Source organism: Pan troglodytes, chromosome 4 (genome assembly GCF_028858775.2).
Source record: "Pan troglodytes isolate AG18354 chromosome 4, NHGRI_mPanTro3-v2.0_pri, whole genome shotgun sequence".
In the NCBI taxonomy this organism is placed as follows: domain Eukaryota; kingdom Metazoa; phylum Chordata; class Mammalia; order Primates; family Hominidae; genus Pan; species Pan troglodytes.
In genome coordinates, this window is record NC_072402.2 from 5,830,040 (window position 1) to 5,849,967 (window position 19,928).

A 19,928-nucleotide genomic window follows, 5' to 3' on the forward strand; every position below is an offset into this window, starting at 1 on the left:
ATGTGGTGTATCCCAGTGTTGAGTTTGTGAATCTTACTAAACATGTCCTTTATCACACCCCACCCACACCGGCTGAGGCAGAATATTTGGGGAAGGAAGATCTTCCGAGATGATTCCCACAGACAAGAGTTCTGAGAATCATGGGTGGATATGCAGAAGGCGGCAAACTCCACAGGTAACCTTCAACCTATCAGTCCTGTTTTCAGCGCAGATACATTCAGTTCCTGTTGTATGCCCACAGCTGGGAACCCACAAGTGAAAATATCTCTGACCTTCCATTTCGGGCTGCCCTGTGCAGTGGCAGTGTGGAGGAGGCAGGAAACAACTGGTCTCAAATCATAGCTGCCTTTAGAGTGACGTTGCTGAAAGGGAAACAGAGACTCTTGTCCACAATCTTGCTATGTTCTGCATAAGTCAAGGGGAGCGAGTTTGGCACATGACACCTTCCTGGCACTGGCTGCAGTCTCTCAGCTTTCTTAGTTGCCTCTGTGTTCTTTTGTAAGGAATCTAGCCCTTCGGTCAGCCTTCTGAGTCTTTGTGCTGCACTGTTAGACTGATTCTCTTCCAAGGGCACTCTCTCTGAATGACAACAGCACAATGCCCTGGGCACCAAGGAAGCACCACGGTGTGGAGGAAGTGTCTGGAGTAGGAGCCCGCCAGCCCTGGGCTCACCGTGTCCTGGTCACCCTCCAGGGCTTCAGCTTTGTTCTGTTTTCTTTTTCCTTTTTTTCTTTTTTCTTGAGACGGAGTCTCACTCTGTCACCCAGGCTGGAGTGCAGTGGCACGATCTCAGCTCACTGCAAGCTCCACCTCCCAGGTTCACACCATTCTCCTGCCTCAGCCTCCCGAGTAGCTGGGACTACAGGCGCCCGCCACCACGCCTGGCTAATTTTTTGTATTTTTAGTAGAGACGGGGTTTCGCCATGTTAGTCAGGATGGTCTCGATATCCTGACCTTGTGACCCACCCGCCTCGGCCTAGCTTTGTTCTATTTTCTAAATGCTTTATTGAGGTATGATTTACATAACTACCCCTCACCACTTGAAGTGCACAGTTCAGTAATTTTTTAGTAAATGTGGAGTTGTGCAACCTTCTTCACAGTTCAGTCTTAGATTATTTCCAGCACCCAGAAAGCACTCACATACCCCTTAGCAGTCACTCCAGCCCCACCCCAGCCCCAGCAACCACTCCTCTGCTTCCCACCTCCAGTGCCTTTTTTGGCCATTTCATAGAAATGGAATCACACAATACTGGGTCCTCTGCTCCGGCTTCTTTTGCCAAGTATAATGTGTTTGGATTCATCCGCGTTGTGTCTATCAGTACTTCCCTCCTTTCCATTGCTCAGCGGCGCCCCATCGTATCCCACTGTGTTTATCCATTCACCAGTTAATGGACATTTGGATTGACAGAGCTTCAATTTGTTATCTACACAAATGCAGCTGCTAATCCCTACCTTGCAAATCTGTTCCAAGGATTATAGATAATATAATAATATGGTATACAATACCTGGGACAGAGGCAGAGGTGTAGTAGGTGGTTAATAAGTGAATGCTATCCATGTTAGTATGACTAAGAGAAGAACTCTTAATATGGTGTAACTTTCCTGGAAGCTGAACCCTAAAGAGCATCGTTGTGAGAGACTGGATATCAACAGCAAAACCGGTAGGAGAAGTACCACTAGTGTCAGAATTAAATAGAGAAAACAGCTGATTCATGAGCTAAGTGCCAACTTGATGAGCTCAGCATAGAATTTGCCACATGTGTTTCTCATCAGAGCCCATGGGTCGTGAGGGGTTGTCACCTGGACCTATAAGCCATTGCCTCAGGCTGGCAGCCTGCTGTGGCCAGAGGGAATGGAGCCATGGGGCCACACACTGGGATGGAGTGACTGTGAGTGCAAAAACATGGGTGAGTTCAGCAATGGCTTATAGGTCCAGGTGACAACCCCTCACGACCCATGGGCTCTGATGAGAAACACAAGTGCGTGCCTGGCTTTCTCTCGCCCCGCCTGCCAGTGTGGCCGCCTCCTCTGCCCTTACTCAGGCAATAGCTATCCTGAATCAGCTGCGACTCCTTCGCACTGCCCTTGGCCTTTCGGTCATTTTCAACAGCACAGAGTCCTGCACCCACTTTATCTCCTGTCTTCCACAGGTCCCCATGCACTGCCTTTACTCTTTAAAAATATGTCCTGTAATCTTGATTGATAACTCTAAAATATCTCTTTTTTTGCCATCTTTGAAGTTTATTTAATCTACAGTCATCCTGTGAAATAGTTATGGATTTATCCTCTAATTGCAAACATGGAAACTGGGTATCTGGACATACAGTTACTCTCTCCCCCTGCCCCACTCACCATCACACACACACACACACACAAACACACATACACACACACACACACACACACACACACGCACACACACGGAGCTCATGCCCTGAAGACAGGCAGAGTCAGAACTTGCACCAGCTCTCTGACCTCAGAAGCCACCACTGGCTATCCGATGACCACTGTGTGTGCTACAGGCCTGGGTCTAATGTGAGCTGCACCTTTAAGAGCAACATGGCCTGGCTGGAGGGTCTTGAGCCCCCAGAGAGCCTGGGGGAAACCAACACTGGCCAGGGGGTGCAGGCTCCTGGGAAGGCTTCCTGCGGGGGTCCTGGGCTGTATTCCCAGAGACAACGCTGCACAGTTGTCAGTAGAGGGTGATCTGGTTTATAAATCAGTAGAGAAAAAAATTATAAGGGATTCCAGAGTGATAGTAGCCAGATGACAAGTGTAGCTCTCTGAGGAAGACGATAGCGATGTCTCAGATAGCACAGAAAATCCCAAAACTTTGAGCTGTCCCTTCCATAGGATGAGCTAAAAGATAATTTCCAAGACAGTGTTTCCAGTTGGAAAATAAGGCCCTGCTGAACTATTATTATTAATTGGTGAAAGTATCATATGTGAATATTTTGCAAAGAACACACATGTCAGTGGCTGCCATGTGGAACTGCAGGTCCTTACAGCATCTCTTCCCTCCGCTGGGCCCACGGCCTTCCCTCCCGTATGCTCACAGCCAGCTGCTCGCTTCATCAAAGCCGTCACTGAAATAATAACCCTATTTAATGATGACCCTACCTGATGACCCTATGTAAAAGTCAAACCCTTTTTCCGGCACTCTGACATCTGTTTTCATCCAGAATTGTTTATTTCTTTTCTTCTTTTTTTGTACTGCTCATTACCTTTTAACTTCTTATGCTTCACATTTTATGATGACTACTGTTGATTATCAGTTCCCCCACCCACATTGGAACCTAAGCTTCATGAGGATAAGGATATTTGCATAGTTTATCCATTGTTGTGTCTGGATTGTGTAGTAGAGTGCCTGTCTCATAACAGGCAGTTCATGAATAGTGACTGAATGACTGAACAAAAACACTACACTCCCTGGATAAGAGAGACTGAGTTTGTTCCACGGTATGGAATGAGATTCATGTCTAAAGGTGACATAGGGTATCTTATGTCCCAGGAATATATTCAGTCCTTTGACTGATGATCATTTGCTTCAATATTTCTCTTTGTGTCTTTGGAATGTACAGTTACAGGATCTCGGAATCTTAAGTTTTGGTTGTTCTTAGTTCAGATGTTTTTATGTCAACCAAAGCAGTCTTATTGATTAATCAGTCTAGGTTGGCGTGTTCTAAATATTTTAGCTGGGACAGTTTTAGAAGGTCGCTAGTGAGTGTGATTTCTAAATTGCCCCTAACTGGGCTATTGTGCTACTTATACAGAAATATCGTAGCCACTTCTCCTTTGTCTAGCAAATTAGCCTTAAGTAAGCTTTCAAAGATGTGTTAATTACCCAGGGTTCCAGAGCCTTGCTCTCCACAAGTGCTTTGCCCTGGGATACAAATGTCTGTGCTGTTCAGGGTAGTAGCCACCTGCCACATGTGGCAATTGAGGAGTTGAAGGCCTAAACATTAAATTTTATTTGATTTTAATTTATTTAAACTTAAATTTGAATACCCATGTGGGGCTATTCAGTAACTGGAGAAGTGAGTTTTTAACTGTATCCAATTTTAATTAATTTAAATTTAAATGTGCATAGCCACATGTGGCTCATGTCTACCATGTTGAATAGCCCACATCTGGAAGGCTTCATCTAATAGACTTAGATCCTTTTAGTATGTTGGCCTGAAAGATGTCACAGAATTGAAAAGCGTAACAAATATAACTACAAATGCAACAACAAATTCACTAATGTAAAGTAACAATACTTATTATGATGACATTTAATCTCCAAGAAAAGTTCCATCACTTATTTTAAATCTCAGTCATATATCATCTATTTTCTTGACCTTTTAATATTTTCCTTCATTCCATTTTTATGAGGCATGTCCATTTTGGTGTAAAAATTAGCTCTTGAATTGTCTTGACTCCTTTAATATTCTCATTGTTTTACTCTTTTACATCTTTATTTATCCGAAACATTATTATTATTATTATTATTATTATTATTATTATTATTTTACAATTCCTTTCTGGTTTGTGGGTGGTCATTCTTTGCACTTTTTAAAAACTCTTCAAGTTAATGCCTAGTTTATTTATTTTCTTTACTTTTAATTAAAAAAAAGCATTCAGGACTTTAAATGTCTCTGATTGCACCATAAGTAACTATCACCATTTTTATTATATTTTTATTATTTTTTTTATTATATTATTATATATTATATTATATATAATATATAATTATATTTTTATATATTATATTTATATAATAATTATAATTATATAATTAAATAAAATATAATATATATTATATAAAATATATATATAATATAATTATATATAATATATTATTATATTTTAGATAATTATAATATATTATAATTCTGATATATTATATAAATTATAATAATATAATTATATATAATATATAATTATATAAAATATAATATATATAATATAATTATATAATTATATTTTATTATATTTTATTATAGATAGAGCCCTTATTTTCCACTTTATAATTAACTAATTGTTATAATCTTCTTTTCTTTTTGATCTAGTAGTTACTGATCAGCAAGGAGCAGCTAACAAGCTGGGTCAGGAGTATCCTAACACATTGAATCTGGGATAGCCCCTGAGCCCCGGATTCCTCTCAATAGTACTGTGCAGTGCCGCTTCCTCCATCTCATGAGGTAGTGTTACGTATCCTACCTCATACCCATAGCATGGGTATCCTATGGCATGGGGGCTAGATGGTTTGGGATTTGATTTCTCACTTCCTGGTGTGGAAACTCAGGTTGATGGCTTAATCCTTCGTAGGTATCAGTTCCTACAACCTCTTCACAGGTCTACAGCAAAGACCAATAAACTAATACCTATGAAATGCAGTTCCTTGCATAGATGACAGGCTCAGTAAATGGAAGTTCTATTTAATAATTATCACTATGCTCCTTCTGGCAACATTTCTTGTTTCAATGTAGGAGGAAATACTAGCCTTTGGAAAACATTCATGCTTAGCTGCTATGAATTCTCACAGAAGGCCCCTCCAGTTTTGTTAAATGTCCAGCGAAGGCTGAAGAGGGACCTAGGAGGACCCACACATTCATTCCTCATTGCCCAGCACACTCAGTCTCCTGGAATTTTGTTTTCCATGTTAGTTGTACTATCTGGGACCTCTCATGACTGGATGTGCGCTGTGGAATTCCTAGGTGGGCCTCAGCTGGCTTCTGTATTATCACCTTCCTTGAGCCTTTGGTGTATTGGTCCTCGTCTGTTGCATCTGACAGAGCCGTTAGTGGTTTTCCTCCACATGGCTGGTTTGCCTTTCCGCAGCGTTGATTCTTGTCATTAACATTTAATCACACGATTGCTCGCTAGGTGTCCTTGCTGCATGTTCATAGACCATTCACGGACTTCTTCTGTGGCTCCTTTTTGAGTGAGAAGCAGGTCGTCCACGCCCAGTTTCTGCTGAGAGGGTGCTTACTGAGTTCCTGGTCTCGCCTGCTCATGTGCCCTCGGGTTCTTGTCTGGACTTGGGTGGACAGCAGAAGTGGATATGTCTACTCCCTGGAGATGTGTGTCACCTCCTAATTTGATTCTGCTGAACTAATGTTGAGGCGCTTCACCTTCATCTCTAAATATTGGGTCATTTTCTTTATCCATTTGTTTTTTGATGGACATTTAGACTGCTTCCAAACCATGGCTTTTGAGAATAGTGCTATAATAAACATGGGAGTGCAGATATCTCTTCGATTTTCTTCATTTGGATATATACTTAGGAATAGGATTGCTGAATCCTATGGTAGCTCTATTTTTAGTTTTTTGAGGAATCTCCGAATTGTTCTACAGAGTGGGTGTACTAATTTACGTTCCTACCAATAGTATACGAGGATTCCCTCTTCTCCACATCCTCGCCAGCATTTTGTTGCCTGTTCTTCAGGTAAGAGCCATTTTACTGAAGTGAGATAATATCACGCTGTAGTTTTGACTTGCATTTCTCTAATTTTCGTATACCTGTTTGCCATTTGTATGTCTTCTCTCGAGAAACGACTATTCATATCTTTTGCCCATTTTTATTTTATCTTATTTTTATTTCTATTTATTTATTTATTTAGAGACAGAGTCTCACTCTGTCACCCAGGCTGGAGTGCAATGGCGCGATCTCGGCTCGTGGAAACCTTCTCCTCCTGGGTTCAAGCGATTCTCCTGCCTCAGCCCCCCGAGTAGCTGGGATTACAGGCATGCGCCATCATACCCGGCTAATTTTATATTTTTAGTAGAGACGGGGTTTCTCCATGTTAGTCAGGCTGGTCTCGAACTCCCGACCTCAGGTGATCCGCCCGCCTCAGCCCCCCAAAGTGCTGGGATTACAAGCGTGAGCCACCACACCCAGCCCTTTTGCCCATTGCTAAATCAAATTCTTAGATTTTTTTTTCCTGTAGAGTTGTTTGAGCTCCTTATATATTCTGGTTGTTAATCTCTTGTCAGATGGGTACTTTGCAGACATTTTCTCCCATTCTGTGGGTTGTCTCTTCACTTTGTTGATTGTTTTCTTTGCTGTGCAGAAGCTTTTTAACTTGCAGGGATCCCATTGGTCCATTTTTGCTTTGGTTGCCTGTACTTATGAGGTATATTCAATAAAACTTTGCCCATTCTAGTGTTCTGGAGAGTTTTTCTAATGTTTTAATAGTAGAGATCTGTCACTTCTTTGGTTAATTCCTAGGTATTGTATTTTATTTGTAGCTGTTATAAATGAATTTACTTTCTTGGTTTCTTTTTTCAAATTGTTCATTGTTAGCATATAGAAATGCTACTGATTTTCGTATGCTGATTTTATGTCCTGCAACTTTACTGAATTTGTTTATCAATTCTAATAACTTTTTGGTGGTGTCTTTAGATTTTTTTCAAATCTAAGATTATTTGACTGGCAAAGAAGGATAATTTGACTTCTTTCTTTCTAATTTGAATGCCCTTTCTTTCTTTCTCTTGTCTGATTGCTCTAATTAGGACTTCTAGTACTATTTTGGATAACAGTGGTAAAAGTGAGCATCTTTGTTGTGTTCCAGATCACAGAGGAAAGACTTTCAGCTTTTTTCCCATTCAGTATGACACTAGCTGTGGGTCTGCCGTATATGGCTTTTATTGTGCTGAGGTATGTTCCTTCTATACCCAGTGTTTTGATGATTGTTATCATGAAGGAATGTTGAATTTTGTCAAATGCTTTTTCAACCTCAGTTGAAATGATTATACGGTTTTTGTCCTTCATTCTGTTCATGTGATGTATCACATTGATTGATTTGTCTATGTTGAAGTATCTTTACATCCCAGGGATAAATCCTACTTGGTCATGATGAATAATCTTTTTTGTCTTGTTGAATTTGGTTTGCTAATATTTTGTTGAGGATTTTTGCATCAATGTTCATCAGGGATGTTGGCTTGTCGTTTCCTTTTTTTGGTGTGTTCTTATCTGGTTTTGATATCAGGATAATACTGACCTCATAGGACGAGTTTGGAAGTATTACCTCCTCTGTTTTTCAGAATAGTTTGAGTAGGAGTGTATTAATTCTTTACATGTTTGGTAAAATTCAACAGTAAAGCCATCAGATCCTGGGGGTTTCTTCCCTAGGAGATTTTTTAATCATGGCTTTGATATTATTATTTGTTATTGGTCTGTTCAGGTTTTGGATTTCTTCATGATTCAACTTTGGTAGTTTGTATGTGTCTAGAAATGTACCCATTTCTTCTAGGCTTTCCAATTAGCATATAGCTGTTCACAGAAGCCTCTAATCATCCTTTGTATTTCTGTAATGTCTCCTTTGTAATCTCTAATCTTATTTATTTGGGTCTTCTCTCTTTTTTCTTAGTCTAGCTAAAGGTTCATCAATTTTGTTTAACTTTTCAAAAAACCAACTTTTCATTTTATTGATCTTTTTATTGTTTTCTCTGTTTTACTTTCATCTATTTTGGCTCTGATCTTTATTATTTTTCTTCTATTAATTTTTGGTTTTGTTTGCTCTTGCTTTTCTAGTTCTTTAAGATGCACCATTAGGTTGTTTATTAGAAGTTTTTCTACTTTATTGATGTAGGCAGTTATACCTATACACTTTTCTTTTAGTATGCTTTTGCCTTATCCCATAAATTTTGGTATGGTGTATTTTTATTATCATTTTTCAAATAAATTTAATTTTCTTCTTAATTTCTTCATTGACCCACTGGTCATTCAGGAGCATATTATTTAATTTCCATGTGTTTGTATGGTTTCCAAAATTCCTCTTGTGACTGATTTCTAGTTTTATTTCATTGTGGTTAGAGAAAATACTTGATAGAATTTCAGGGTTTTTAAAATTTTTTAAGACTTTTTTGTGGCCTAACATATGGTCTGTTCTTGAGAATTATCCATGTGCTGAGGAGGAGAATGTGTATTCTGCAACTATTGGATAAAATGTTCTGTAAATATCTATTAGGTTCATTTAGTCTATAATGCAGATTAATTCTAATGTGTCCCTGGTGATTTTCTGTCTTGATAATGGGCATTGAAATCTCCAGCTATTTTTTCATTGGGATCTATTTCTCTGTTAGCTCTGATAACAATTTGCTTTTTATATCTGGGTGCTGCAATATTGAGTGCATATATATTTACAATTGTTGTATCCTCTTGTTGAACTGACCCTCATCAATATATAATGACCTTCTTTATCTCTTTTTATAGTTTTTGTCTTGAAATCTATTTTGTCTCGTGTAAGTTTAGGACTCCAGCCCTTTTTTTTTCCCATCTGCATGGAATATCTCTTTCTATTCCTTTATTTTTAGTCTATGGGTGTCTATAGGTGAAATTACTTATAGGCAACAGATCATTGGGTCTTTTTTTTTTTTTCTTAATCCATTCAGCCACTCTATGTCTTTTGGCTGGAGAATTTAGTCCATTTACATTCAATTTTATTATTGATAAGTAAGGACTTACTCCTGCTATTTTGTCATTTGTTTTCTGGGGGTTTTTGTGCCGTTTTATTTCTTTCCTTCTTGTCTTCCTTTTAGTGAAGGTTATTTTCTCTGTGGTATGTTTTAATTTCTTGCTTTTTACTGTTTGTGTATCTTTTGTACTTTTTTTTTTATTTGAGGTTACCATGAGCTTGCAAATAATATCTTATAACTCATTACTTTTTTTTTTTTTTTGAGACGGAGTCTCACTCTGTCCCCCAGGCTCGAGTGCAGTGGCGTGATCTCGGCTCACTGCAAGCTCTGCCTCCCAGGTACATGCCATTCTCCTGCCTCAGCCTCCTGAGTAGCTGGGACTACAGGTGCCCGCCACCACGCCCAGCTAATTTTTTGTATTTTTAGTAGAGATGGGGTTTCACCATGTTAGCCAGGATGGTCTCGCTCTCCTGACCTCATGATCTGCCTGCCTCGGCCTCCCAAAGTACTGGGATTACAGGATAACTCATTACTTTCAACTGATGACTGCTTATCAGGATTGCGTAAACAAACTAAGAAACAAGTAAAGAGAAAACTGATAAAAATTCTGTGCTTTAACTTTGTCCTCCTGCATTTTAACTTTTTGTTGTTTTTACTTGTATTTTAGTCTTATTTCTCAAAAAGTTGCTGTAGTTATTATTTTTGATGGTTCATCTTTTAGTCTTTCTACTCAAGATATGAGTGATTTACAAACGTAATTACAGTATTATAAAATCTTGTGTTTTTCTTTGTATTTACTATTTCTAGTGAGTTTTCTCCCTTCACATGATTTTTCTATTTCTCACTAATGTTCTTTTCTTTCAGACTGAAGAATTCTCTTTATCATTTCTTGGATGACAGGTCTGGTGTTGATTAAATCCCTCAGCTTTTGTTTGTCTAGAAAAGTCCTTATTTCTCCTTCATGTTTGAGGGATATTTTCTCTGCATATATTATTCTAGGATTAAAGTTTTCTTCCTTCAGCATTGTAAATATGTTATGCCACTCTTTCCTGGCCTGTATGGTTTCCACTGAGAAGTCTGCTGCCAGATGTATTGAAGCTCCATTGTATGTTGTTTATTCTTTTCTCTTGTTGCTTTTAGGATTTTTTTTTTCTTTATCATTGATCCTTGGGAGTTTGTTTATTAAGTGCTTTTGGGTAGTCTTCTTTGGGTTAAATCTGTTTGATGTTCTATAATCTTCTTGTACTTGGGTTTTGATATTTTTCTTTAGGTTTGGGAAGTGCTCTGTTTTATTCCTTAAATAAACGTTCCATCTCTCTCTCTGCCTTCTCTTTAGGTCCAATAACTCTTAGATTTGCCATTTGAAACAATTTTCTAGATCTTGTAGGCATGCTTCATTCTTTTTTATTCTTTTATTTTGTCTCTTCTGACTGTATTTTCAAATAGCCTGTCTTCAAGCTCATTAACTCTTTCTTCTGCTTCATAAATTCTGCTATTAAGATTCTGATGCATTCTTCAGTTTGTAAAATGCATTTTCAACTCCAGAATTTCTTCTTGATTCTTTTTAATTATTTCAATCTCTTTGTTAAATGTATCTGATAAGTACTGCCTGGCTGCCTCCAATGCTCATTCAAGGCCCAAGGTGTCTTCAGTCAATGTGTGGTGAATGCTGCCAGGACTGAGACTCACCCTTCTGGGCAGTAGGCTCCTCTGTGACCAAGGGCTGACCCTGAAATGCCATCCAAGAGCCAAAGCCTGGAATTGGTACCTAAGTTGCAAGGTACCTAAGTTGCAAGGCAAAATCCCCATTACTTTTCCTCCTACTTTCCTTAAGCAGAAGAAGTCTCTGCCCATAGCCATCACAGCTGGAAATGTGCTATGTCACACATGAAGCTAGCACATCTCTGACTCTCACCCAAGGCCCATGTCGAGTACTGCCTGGGTACCACTGCTGATTATTCCAGGCCCCAGGGCTCTCTAGTCAGCAGGAGATGAATCCTGACAGGACTGGGTCATTCCCTTCAATGCAGCTGGTTCCCTTCAAGCCTAGTGTGTGTCTAGAAATGTCATCTGGGAGCTAGGTCCAGGAATGGGGGCCTCAGAATTCTACCTGGTGCCCTATCTTACTGGGGCAGAGCTGGTCTCTGAATTGCAAGACAAAGTGCTCGTTAAACTTTTTTCTCCTCTCCTCAGGTAGAGAGGAGTCTGTCTCAGAGTGGCAAGCTGTGCTTTCTGAAGCTGGGGGAGGGTTAACACAGTCAATCCCTTGGCCACCTTGGCTGGTGTCTCATTAAGTTGCATGCCCCCAAGTCCACCGGTTGTACACCCAACATAGCACCAGAACTTGCCTAGGAATTTCAGTTCTTGTGGCCTAGACTGCCTTTCAGGTTTATGTAGAACCTCAGAGCACTTTCACCCACAGTGGCAAGGCTTACTGGATCTCAGGTTCTGTCCACTGGGATGGTTCTGACCCTCCAGCTTGCCCTGGTCTGGTCTAAATGTTCCGTCTGTGGGTGTTGGCTGAGTTCTGCCCTGTGTTGCTTTCCACTGTGATAGGGCAGCACTGAATTCCAAGGCCAAGTCCCATGATCGCTGTTCTCTCCCTCCCACAATCACACAGATTCTGTCTGTGCCATGTGGCCACTGCCAGGAGATGGGGAAGGGGTGGCTTTGGCAAATCAAGACTGTCTCTCCTACCCTCCTCAGAGCCTCAAGTGACTCTTTCAGCAATATGAAGTTAAAACCATGTACTGTGGTTGCTTACCTGAATTGTGGTTCTCATGAAGGTACTTTTTTGTGTAGATGGTTGTCCAATCTGGTGCTCCTGTGAGGAGGAGGTTTGGTAGAAGCTTCTGTTTGGCCATCTGGCTCTGCCTTCTTAATATCAGCTTCTCAGCAGTCTTGTGCTGTTCCTCACTCACAGCTGGCTGCCCACCTGACCCTCCCCTTGACACCACAGGCAAGGACAATGGTGAGAACGTCCTCTCTCCCACTGAAATGTTTCCTTGTTGCACTTTGGGTTTGAGAAGTGCTGTGCTCCTGGGTCCTGCCCTTCTTAGAAAACCCTAAGAACTGGGTAAGAAGTATTTACCCCTGACAGAGGATCACCTTTCACTCCAAATTCCTTCTTCAGCCAGGGATGGAGGAAGTCACAAATATTATCATCTAAGCTCTAATCAAAAATTATATCACTATGAAGATTAGATTGTAGAGTTTGGCAAGAAATCTTGGTAAATTTAATTAATGTCCAGGTGAATTAAATGAGTATTAAATACTAAAAATATGAGAGCTCTTCATGCTCTAAGAACAAGGCCAGAAATATGGATGTTCTCAGTGTTGTACCCTTGAGGCTTCAGTGATGAGATATTAACGTACAAAAAAAATCACTGCTTCTCCTAGTGAACAAGGAACATATAGATACAGGAATGGTTTTGAGTAAATCCACAGTCAATGATAATTTGGAATAACCAAGGATAATCATAGCGCATTCTTAAATTATACTATTAATTATACTCTGCTTTCTCTAGCCTTCTTCCTGCCATAGAATTCATCCAAAGCCTGATTGGCTGATGACTCAGGTGTGCCCAGCTGTGCAGAAACCATGGGAGGCACGTTGGCCATCTGAGACAGTATTTGTGGGGCACATAGACAGTTGGCACTTCACCCAAGTCACACTTCTGCTGCTGGGATGGTTATTACACTGATCCAGTTTAGCCAGGCCACAAGATCCAGGTAGAACTCAACAATTCCATCTATGCCTATATCCAGTCAACCTCCAGATGACTCCTTCCCAGTCCTGCTTCTCCTTCGTCCAGCCCTGCCTCACCCTTGCCTCCTCTCCTCCTCATGCACAAACAACAGGTATTTATGTTTTACAAATATGTGCTGATATCACTGCAGGAAGAACTGGGGTTTGCGAGAAACCAAGGACTGAGGCCTTTCTGATGGATTATGATGATGGGAGTAACTTGTCACTGGCAAGATTCAGCTTTAACCAGAAACTTTGTCAGAGTGTCCAGTGTCAAAGCCTTAGTAGTTTGAGTCTATACATAAGCAGCTGGAAAGTGACCAGGGGACAAGTTTAGAGCTGGGCAAATGACTGAAATTGTGAAGCCTGGACTTCTTTGGGTTTAGGATGATGCATGATTCCTGTGACCAGCATATCAGACCCGTTGTCCTTGAAGACAGAAAGGTTGAGAGAGCCCAGTGCCTAAGTCAGGTGTAGTGGAGAGAGGAACAAAAAGAAACAGACACAAAATTTCTTGGAGAAAAAGGAAGCTTTTTGGTTTATTTAAGATTTTAGCCAAATTTTTTTTTTCAAGATATCACATGTAATCACACAACAAGAGTTACTGTGGCTTTTGGTGTAGATTCATATTTGGCTCTGAGGTTATAAGAAAATAAAAAGCAAAGTTTCACTTTGATTAAAGTTTGATAAAAGTTGAAATTATCTAGTGTTTCTGAAATATCACTAAGAAGACCTAGAATGAATAGAATATTCCCAAAACAAATGACACTTCAGGAGAAAAGACGGAGGAGAGTAAAAATGAAATTACTCGATAATTAAAATGCATCTTTCTTATAATGAGCCCAGTTACTTCTTTACTGTGTTTATTGATAGGTGGCTCTCATGAATAGGGCGCATGGCGTCACCTGAGACACGCTTGGAACTGGTTCACTGGGAGTCTGTCTCATTGCTGTAGAAATAACCTCAGTGACTGGGCGTTTATTCATTTCTTCTTAATTTCTATTTTATTTTTTGATTTATGAAACTTTAATGAGCAGTTTCTGTGAATCTCAGCAGATCCCAATTAATACAAATCTACCAACTTTTAATGATGAATGACAACAAATATACTACAGTAAACATCCTACTGCCGAGCTTCAATATTTCCTTTACTTACATTGCTCAGAGCTAGCATTTCCCAGCAGTAACACAACACATATTCGTTTGTTTCTTATGAAGGCAATATAAGTGTTTGGTGAGTTTTTCTAATGTAAAATGATTTCCAGAATTGGTCATGAGAAAGGCAGACCCTGTGAGAGCGAAGCCTGTCCTTTGCAAAGCCTGAAGGACTTGGCCTTTTCTGAAGCCTGGTTAATAATCCACCCGCCTGACATTCCAGTGGTTACTGTGAGCTACAGGCAGGTTCCCCTAGACATTTTGAGTTTCCAAACAAATATTCTTCATTCTGATAAGAAGAAAACATTAATCTTCTGCAATTTACCTTATCTTTTAGAATAGCTTGCAAACTAATAATGAAACAAGCTAATGAAGTAACTTTTTTGTGTTTTTTATTATCTGTTGCTTATCAAGGCATATCAAAATATCAGTCTTATCAGTTACTATGTTCTATGTATTTAATGAAATTGGAGATTATTTAAATACTGAATATTGTAACTCAGACTAAATTATTAATGAAACAAGTATAATGCTTGACGACTTGGTTAATGAAAACTCAAAAATCTGCCAACTGCAGCTGGACACCTTTGCCTGGGGATCCGGTCCTCTCACCCTGGGCCACCCAGAATGTAGCCTTGAGCCTGGGGGAAAGGAGAGATGGTTCTGAATCTGAAACAGCTGTGTTGGATCACAAGCGTGTAGGCCAGGAACCAGAAAGAGTGTAAAAAGCAAAGCAGCAGGTCAGAAACAAAATTGTGTTTGGGATGATTGTGGTGCTGGGTGCACCAACACTCAGGGCTTCAGAGGGATCTCCAACTGCAGAGTGAAAAATTCCTCAGGGGCTCTCTGAATTATCAGAAGGAAAGCAAAGATCATCAGTGCGAAGTATAATATTTTACATCCTTCGTTTTATTAATTCAGCAAATCTTGTTTGAATGTTCACTAGATCATATACTTTAAGTATATTAAGTCTTACAAACTCGTGACAAGTAGCTGTCCTTATATCTGCATCCTAGATGACAGAGCAGCACAGAAAGGCTGAGTAAATCGTCCAAAGTCACACAGCTAATAAGTATGAGAATGGGATGATAAATTCTGCAGTGTCCGACTCACCCGGCCTTTCCCTTCTATCAGTCCGCTGCAACCTGCAGGGGAGATGCTGAATCACATCTATTCTAGGTTCTTAAGGAGCCAATCATCTTCTGAGTGGGGGTTTGAAAAGTGAGCAAGTGTTTGCATATCAAAAAGTGTTGTTATTGGTTTAAGCCATGCATGAATTTTTCTTCTTTTTTGGTTTAATACCTAAACTGGTTACCTTCGGTAATGGAGAAACTAATTGGGTAGCGTTATACAAGGTTGAACACATTGATGACTGCTTACGCTTCTCAGTTAGTTAAAATGCAAAAAGGTTGAAAGCTAATTGGCTTTAAGCATGATTTAATTTATTTCACACTTGGCATTCCCTGGTAGAACTGTAAAAGGTAAAGTGTTGTTGTGTCTTCGTTTAGTTCCTGGAGTTCTAGAAGGCCAAGAAGGTTCCGAAGTAATTCATGAATAGCACTGCAGGAAAGGCTGCCTCTGCCCTCTCCCTCAATCCTGGGCATAAATTCCAAGAATTTCACTTTCCCATGGCTGTGTGGTATTTGGGCCCCAGGAGGTCTACCCCCCATGGTGGTGCTGATGGCTTCATTGATAGTCTACCAAGCTTACCTTTGTCTTGCCTCCTCTCACCCCCAGTGGTAACACTGCAGCCAATGCTTCCTCTCCCAGTATTTGATAAACCTACTCTCCTCTTTCTTTTATGTCTCCCACCCCAAATCCTATTTTCCTTGAGAGTTGTGTTTGGCGTTTTCTCAAGGTCTAGGAAATGCTCCTCCAGGCCTGCAGTTCACACTGTACAAATGTCCGGACTCATCCAGGACAGCCCAGCCCCAGGCAGGGCTTCACTACATGGACATTAATGCGAGCGAACTCTCCCCACAACTCTCAAGTAAGAATCAGACCCAGGCTCCCCACATCAGAGGCAAATTTAGAATGGACATTGGATGCCGTGGGTCAGCAGCTGAGAATACCTAGTGAGTGTCTCAGTCAGTGGGCAGCACTAGATTTGCAAAATCACTGAAAAAAATCAGCATAATAGTAATACTAATAGTTCAGTATTGCAGAGCTCTAAATGATACCCTGAGGTTCTGCAGGAGTAGATTGCATTATAAAATTAGAGCAATATGTAATAACATTTATTAGGACTTTTAAAATTCATCTGTAATCCAATGATCCAGCAATGCCATTGACATTATTTTAAAAGAATGGATGCACAGACTTGAACTTGAGTAGTGCAGAGAGCTATAAAAAGGAAGTATAATCTTCTTCTTGCACCCCTCCTACTCAACTTTCTCCTCCTGAAGAGGCTTTTCCCCCTGAAGATGGTTGTTGTTCCAACATCAACAATTTCTCTTCAGTCATCCAAGAAAATTCTTTAAGTGTAGATACACAATTTTTAAACTGAACATAATTGAGAGCATGCTATATACTCTATTATATACTTTTAACAAATTAATACCTTTTGGAAACCCTGTAGCATAAACCTTAAACTTACAAGTTCTGAAAGTACTCTTATTTTGTTCTAATCCTTACACTATATTTCCTGGCGAGCTGACCTTGAAAACATTACTGAATCATTCTACCTCTCTATTTCCTCACCCATAAAAAGGGGACACTGATGCCTTACAGAATGTAACTATGGATGAGTAATCAATAGGTATTATATAGAAAATATGGGCCACAGCTTCAGAAACTAAAAAAAATGCTTAATTATAATTATCATCAGTACGTAACTCTAATTTTTAGTGGTTATATAACCTCCAATTATACAAATATACTTTAAAAATTGACCCTGAATTTACTGGTAACCATTTAAATTGTTTCTTGTTTTTATTATTTTTAGTTTTGTTATTATAAACAAGGCTGCCGTACACATTCACACCTGTTCACTGATATTGAAGAAATTCTTACAAGAAATATTTGGCGAGAATTCCCAAAAGTTAACTCCCTGGAGTTGAATTGTGCACGTTAACTCATAATGTCTGTGGTGCACAGATATATGGGCTGGCCCTGGGGCTGCCTCCTGAGTGTGGGCTCAGTTTACATTTCCCAGAATGTAAGATTGCCTGCTTGTCCTCATGCTCACCAACAATCGTGCTACCAAGATCTTAAAAATATTTGTCACCCTAAAAGGTAAAAAAGCAATCGATTTTTTCTCTCTACGATTTTTAACGTTGTATTTAGTCTGTTTTGCCCTACAGACATTTTTAGTATTTTTTATAAAATCACTGCTTTCCTATTTCCTTTAATATCTTGCTTAGAGAAACCTTCCTGATTCCCTAAGAAAAATTTTTATGCTTTCCTCTAGATTAATTTTGTTAAGTTACCCTTTTCTAGAAAGTGTTACATTTGCTTTGTTTTCAAATTCGTTTTAACAGAGTTTTGCACATTACCCTATTAGGATTCTAATTTTGATCACTTTATCTGAGACCCCTCACCAATATGAATATTTAATATTTAAGTGTGCACGTGTTCTTTCTTGCACCGTCATTACTTTTGGTGTAAATTAACTGACTTTGGTATGCTGTGCACCCTCTGTCCCTTTCTCATTCCTGGAGTCCAGTCCTGGAGCAGCTCCACGCCAGCCTTTCTCCAGGTATGCAGAGCCAGAGAGCTCAGACTGTGTGTGGAGGCCTTTCCCATTGCTAGTTCTCAGCCGGGGTTTTTGAACCTTTCCAATGTTCGCTCTCACTGGAGGGAACAGCATGCTTCCAAGAGAATAATAACAAATGCAATGCTTGGAGAATCGGCCCTGGCTTCAACCAGAAAGTCTAATTGTGTTTTCTTTCTTTCCTTTTATTTTTTTCCAGTCAGGCATGATACGAACAGAAGAGGCAGATTACTTCCTAAAGCCACTTCCTTCACACCTCTCATGGAAACTCGGCAGAGCTGCCCAGGGCAGCTCGCCGTCCCACGTACTGTACAAGAGATCCACAGAGCCCCATGCTCCTGGGGCCAGTGAGGTCCTGGTGACCTCGAGGACATGGGAGCTGGCACATCAACCCCTGCACAGCAGCGACCTTCACCTGGGACTGCCACAAAAGCAGCATTTCTGTGGAAGACGCAAGAAATGTATGTAAGGGCGAATCTTTGTGTCTATTTAGTGATTCTGACATTTATGTAAGCTGATGGAAGCTTGTACATTTTCTTCAAAGCATGTCTGCCCACGGGGTGAAATCTATGGACTGTCGTTGCTAAACTGAAGCAATGATTCCAGAGAGAGTCCCTTATCTGTAAGTTCAGCACGGGACATCTCTCTGTGGCAGATGGATGGATAATGGTAAATGATGTTTTTTTAAGAACTCTTTCCTGGGCAGATTAAATGACACAGTGTGCAGAAGTGCAGAATCTACCAGACATCTTCAAAAGAACCCTGGGATCACTACTCAGTCATTCTATATTTTTGAGGTTTAGATTTATTCAAGCCCACATAGTTTTCCTGCTGAGGTAATTCATTTATATGCATGCTTATATACACTACCACATCAAAAGGGCAGACTCAGTGTGACATAGTATACCTGCGATTTATCACCAAAGCTTTAGCAAAGTCTTTTTTTGTCATGAACATTTAGGAAATGGTTTATTATTTACATTTTTATGTAGAAACCTCTCAGAAATTCAAGAATTGAAGTTGGGTGCTTTCTGGAATGTCCCTCACTTCCTTGAGCTCTCTCCTCAAACATCACTGGGTGAACCTTCCCCGGGAGTCTCTGGATAGCCCCCTCTCCCCCAGCCCATTGTTTCCTGCGTGGTTGGTTTCTATGACTGCTTCACCCAGCACCCTGAATAGAGGCAGGCCTGTTGCAAGTACTTAGTGAATCTCGTTGAATGAGTGAACGAACAAAAATCTCTTGGCACCTACGACAACAGAATCAGTGCTTGTTAAACCATCAGTGCCTTTGTGTCGTCTGAACCCCTTTCGTCCTACCCCTGAAAGTCATGTGCTGCATTCAGATGACTTGAAAACCTCACACCCAGATGAACTTAGTGGGCTCAGGTGCAGGGGAGGTAGCAGGAACAACCATGCTGAGAACAAACGGAGGTGAGCAGGAGGCTGAGAGAGTTGGGAATCCTGAGGTTGGGTGAGTGTTTGAAAAGGGCGTGCATATCAGCAACAGCTGCCCGAGGCTGCCTTGACCGGCAGGTCAGGACCCAGATGCGTGGCGGAGGCTTCCCCAAGGTCAGAGTCAGGACTCTGCTGCCAGGGCTCACGGTGTGGTTGTGGTCAGAGCAGGACAAATTCCGTATGCCAGGGAGAGGAAGTGGCCCACACACCTGGATCTCAGCAGGAGAGATAGCAGGGCCGTCTTAAGCGCTTTGACAGACCACACACCAAGCTCTTAAGGAGATGCCGCAGTGGACCTTGAAAACATCAAGCAATGCAGACCATTGTGAGAGGACTGTGATCCTTTCGTTCCTCTCTGAAGGTGGTCGCCATCACTCAGGCTGGTGGCACAGCTAAGGCACAGCTCTGTGTGCAAGGCAGTAGAGATGACCTCAGTGTGGTGTCCACATCTGCGCG

General features: G+C 40.5%; 1 protein-coding gene across 4 annotated transcripts in view; it reads left to right on the forward strand.

Annotated features, from left to right (window-relative positions):
- The window catches only part of ADAMTS16 (ADAM metallopeptidase with thrombospondin type 1 motif 16), a 181,674-nt gene that overhangs the window by 23,669 nt on the left and 138,077 nt on the right, over positions 1–19,928 (forward strand). For all 4 annotated transcript variants that reach the window (XM_016952922.4, XM_016952921.4, XM_016952923.4 and 1 more), the window contains exon 4: positions 18,217–18,478. In XM_016952922.4, the coding sequence (XP_016808411.1) occupies positions 18,217–18,478 (262 nt within the window). The remainder of the gene's footprint in view (positions 1–18,216; positions 18,479–19,928) is intronic.